Source organism: Zingiber officinale, chromosome 1A, assembly GCF_018446385.1.
Source record: "Zingiber officinale cultivar Zhangliang chromosome 1A, Zo_v1.1, whole genome shotgun sequence".
Lineage (NCBI taxonomy): Eukaryota > Viridiplantae > Streptophyta > Magnoliopsida > Zingiberales > Zingiberaceae > Zingiber > Zingiber officinale.
The window spans coordinates 52766149-52770364 of NC_055987.1; the positions used below are offsets into that span (position 1 = coordinate 52766149).

The window sequence follows — 4216 nt, forward strand, 5'->3', positions numbered from 1 at the left end:
GAATACGACAATGATGAAACTACTAAATTTAGGAGGGTTTGAAAAGGAAACCATCTTAACTCTACAAGCATTGGAATTTAAGATCTTTATACACATGTTGCCAATAGTGCACAGCGAGCTTCAACTAGGCTTGACATACTCACGCTCCACACTCACTCCTGCGTAAGGGGATTGGTCGCACACGGCACACTACGAACAATTGGGTCCCGGTGCAATCCAACAATAATTTGGTCTTAGATTGGATCCAAATGGTGAGTGATTGCAAAGTCGTGATAGCCACACTAAGGAGACAAGGTTGTACAATGAATAAAGTTCTTTAATTGACATTCAAAAGTTCCTTTCTTTTTTCTGGTCCTTCCAAAGCTTCTTGCTCCCGTTCATTTCCACTAGTTCAAGTCTCCACAGTGAATCGCCATGGTAACGACCACCTCCTGTTGGTTTCTCCAATGGTGCAAAAACAAGAAAACATCAAAAAATCATGTTTCAAATTGACAAACTTTGATCAGTGAGGCAAGGTAAGGAAAAAAAAATCAAAAAGGAAAAAGATCGAGAAAGCAGAATCCAAATTGTGATATTATTTATCAAAAAGCAAAGTGTTACAAATCTCTCTTCTTGTTCTACAAACAAGGAGCTGCTTCCAACATTTGTTCTGCAGAAAAAAGAAGAAGAAGAAGAAGAAAACAAAAGCAGGAGTTTTTAAGCGTCTTCAGTTGATCACTCTCCCATGCTCCACTCACTCCCAAAAAAATCCCAAGCGATTTAGAAAAAAAAAATTCCAAATCCAGAAGAAAGCAAAACAAAGAGGTGGATTGTTACACTGTGGAAGCTTCAGCGAATGTTGTTTCGTTGAGATCAGTATCGTCGTCGTTGTCCTCGTCTTCCTCGTCTTCCCCGTTAACCAAGAGCGCCGAGTCCTTATCTTCCTCGCTCCAAAAATCTCTCCTTTCAAGCTTCGCGTTGGCCGCGACGAAAATTAATTTATGTACTCGGTCAACGGCGGCGGAGGACCGAGAGCTGGAGCGGGCCCAGCGCAGCAAGGAAGGGTTGTGCTTGAAGACACAGGAGGTGGCGTGGAGGAAGATGAGCCTCACGGCCACCTTGCCGAGGCACTTGAAATCGTTGAGGTAAGTCTCCCACACCAGCCTGCTGCTCTGCGGGTTGGCCACCCTCAGCTTCCCGGTGGCCGGGTCGCGCTGCTTCACCTGCACCGCCTGCGCGTAGAGAGGATCCAATCCCTCCGCTCTCCACTTCATAAGCTCCATGAGAGCAATGTGGGCTTCGTCGCGGGAGACCAGTCTGGTGATCAACTTGTCCACGTCTTTCTCTTGGTGAGAGGTCAGAGACTTGAATGGGGGGAGGTACTTGCCACTGACATCCTTCACCAAGTAGAGCGGATCCAGCATGAACGCTGCCGGCCATGCAGGGTGGTAGTTCTTCTTGAACCTCCTATCGATCGCCTTCTCCAAAGGAGCGAGCTTGATGGTGTACTTGGCGCACCAGTCCTTGACCTTGGACCGCAGCTCCTCCCACATCGGCAGGCATTGCCCCACCAGCGGCCGCTCTGCCTCTGTTTCCTGGACCATGTCCTCCACCAGCCGGACCAGCGCGTGCACAGCCTCCAGTTCGTTCCAGAAGCTCATCTCCAGGACCATGTTCGCCAAGTCGCGCGCGGTGGGATCGTCGCGGCTGATTGACTTGTAGGATTCGTGAAGCACGACGGATTGCACCGCACGAGCAGATGCCAAGATGTCCTCGATCATGGGGAAGACGGAAGTTGGAGGGGGCACGCCAGCTTCAAGCGGGTTGTACGACGGCGGTGGGACGCGGAGGAGGCACGTGGTGTCCAGCTCCTGGAGCTGGTACTTGTGGAAGAGGCTCCTCACTTGTGGGTGCTCATTGAAGAAGCTCGCGAGCTTGTGGCATTTGGCCGCCACGGTGTGGACGAGGGGAAGCTCGCGGGCAAAGTCTTTGATGAGGGCGCGGAGGCCCTGCAGCTGGCACGAGAGGTTCACCATCCATGGATACTGGTTCTCCAAGTCCAGAAGCGCCTTGGACTTGAACTTGTCGGCGATGATCCCAGCGCACCGCTGCATGTTGCCCTCGCCAGCGATCTCTGCGGCGGTGTCCATGAGCAGCTCCTCCGCGAACTTGGACGTGGGTCGGCCGTGAGTGAGCAGGGACCGGTGGAAGACGATGGCCCCGTTTGGGAGGTTCACGGTCATGTTGACGATGGAGGAGGCAGAGTCCCTGGGCTTCTTCCAACCATCGGATGCCATCTGGAAGAAGAGAGCGTCGTGGATGCGGGCGTCAGCATCGGCGCGGGTCTCCTCGTAGCGTGACTCCAAACGGGGGCCGAGGAGTTCGCGGCCAGAGAAGGGAGGGAGACCCACGTGGCTGAGGAAGGCGCGGAACTTGGGATGCTCGGAGGAGGAGAGAAAGACGGCACCGGTGCCGGCGGACTCGTGGAACCAATCGGAGAGGAGGGAGAGTGCGGAATCCATTTGAGGTTTTGAGAAGGATAGGGCGGGGAAGGCCTTTGGGCTCTTCAGCCTCTTGACGCTGTCCTCCAGCATCGCCAGCGAGCCGAGGTCCTCCTTCCCGCCGGAGAAGACCGATTGAGGCGGTGGCAAGGGGAGTTGGAGAGGCGGCGGGGTGGAAAATAAGACATCGCTGCTGCTACCCGCGACCGGGGTGTTTGGCGAGGAAGAGAACCGGGCAGGATCAACGACGGCGATGCGTAAGGGGGCAAGCGAAGAGCTGGTGGTGGCGGAGGGGGAGGATCGCTTCCGGCCGTTAGGGGCACCTGCGGAGGAGGAAACGAAGGGAGCAATGGCAGAGATGGGCTTAGGGTGCGGCGTCGGCGGAGGAGGAGAAGCAAGAGGCGGAGCGGCGAAGGAGGAGGGGGAGGAGAAATTAGGGCACGTTCCGCGCTTGAGGTGCTCGGAGGCGGTGCGGGAGGGGTTGGAGGCGGAGAAGACTGTGTCGCACAGGGAGCACCGCAGCTTCACCGCCTTGGGGAGTGCGGCGTCGGAGCCAGGCACCAACACTGGCTCCAGGTGCGCCCAATACCACGCGCCCTTCCCCTTGATCGCCTTGCTCCTCACCATCGTCAGCGCCTCGAACCGCTTATGCACCGCCTTCCCCACCACCTCCGTCGCCGCCGACTCATCCATCGCCGCCGCCTTCGTCGCCAACGCGTTGGCCGTCGCCATCGCCGGCACCGATCAACTAACCCACGCACCCACCCACCCAAGAAATCTCTTTAACTATATATATCTTATTTGCTATCTCGTTTCTAATACCCGTCAACGCATGGCCTTCCGAGTCATCACCGGATCCGCCCGAGTCGTAGCAGTCGACTTCCTCCGGCGGGGGAGACCATCATGTCGACGACTTGCCTTTGATTTAGGCCACAGAGGGAGCAGCGAAAAGAGGAAGAGGAGGAAGCGGAAGTAGCATCAGCAGAAGCAGACCAATTGTCGTTGGGGAACGAAGAGATTAATATATTTAGCTTCCTCTTTCTATGAAATATTACTATTTTTATTATTAATTAATTAATTAATTAATTAATTGTGATAAATCTTTTTCTCATTTATTTATTCTATTTTTTTCTCCCTAATAAACCATTTGTTTGTTGCGTAGCGTATGGTTGCATTGGGGAAGCCAACTTAATACTTTCAATTTTAATTAAAAATAAATAATAATAACTTTCTTATTTATATCCCTCATAATGTTGGGCCGGGAGATGGGTAATGCTGGTGGGCCGATCCAAATCGTTATGATACATTCTCCAACTGCTGTGACGAGTTGTTACCATGATAGACATAATTATTACTAGAGTTGTAAATGAATTAAACGTTCATGAATAAGTTTAGCGTTCGGTTTGGAAAAATATTATTTATATTCTTTCAAATACATAAGATCAATTAAATAAATAAGTTTGAATAACTCGTTAAACTAAATAAATAAGCATGAACACATATGTATCCAGCTCGTTAACGTTCGTGAACGTTCGTGAACAATATTCGTGAATAATGTTCATGAATCATGTTCATTAATAATACTTATATCAACATGCTAAATAAATATTAAAATAAAATAAATAAGTTTGAATTATTAAACTCTATAACCAATTAAATAGGTAAAAATTTTAAATAATCAAATAAATTTGAATTGAGAGGTTGATAATATCTAAATGAATCAACCTTGAACCAAG

General features: G+C 50.5%; 1 protein-coding gene across 1 annotated transcript; it reads right to left on the reverse strand.

Annotated features, from left to right (window-relative positions):
* Positions 1 to 349: 349 nt before the first annotated feature.
* LOC122024947 lies at positions 350 to 3497 on the reverse strand. The gene is made up of 2 exons (XM_042583692.1): positions 817 to 3497; positions 350 to 431 (listed from the first exon to the last, which is right to left on the reverse strand). The coding sequence occupies exons 1-2, from the start codon at positions 3210 to 3212 to the stop codon at positions 392 to 394; spliced, it is 2436 nt and encodes an 811-aa protein (XP_042439626.1). The 5' UTR covers positions 3213 to 3497; the 3' UTR covers positions 350 to 391.
* Positions 3498 to 4216: the final 719 nt, after the last annotated feature.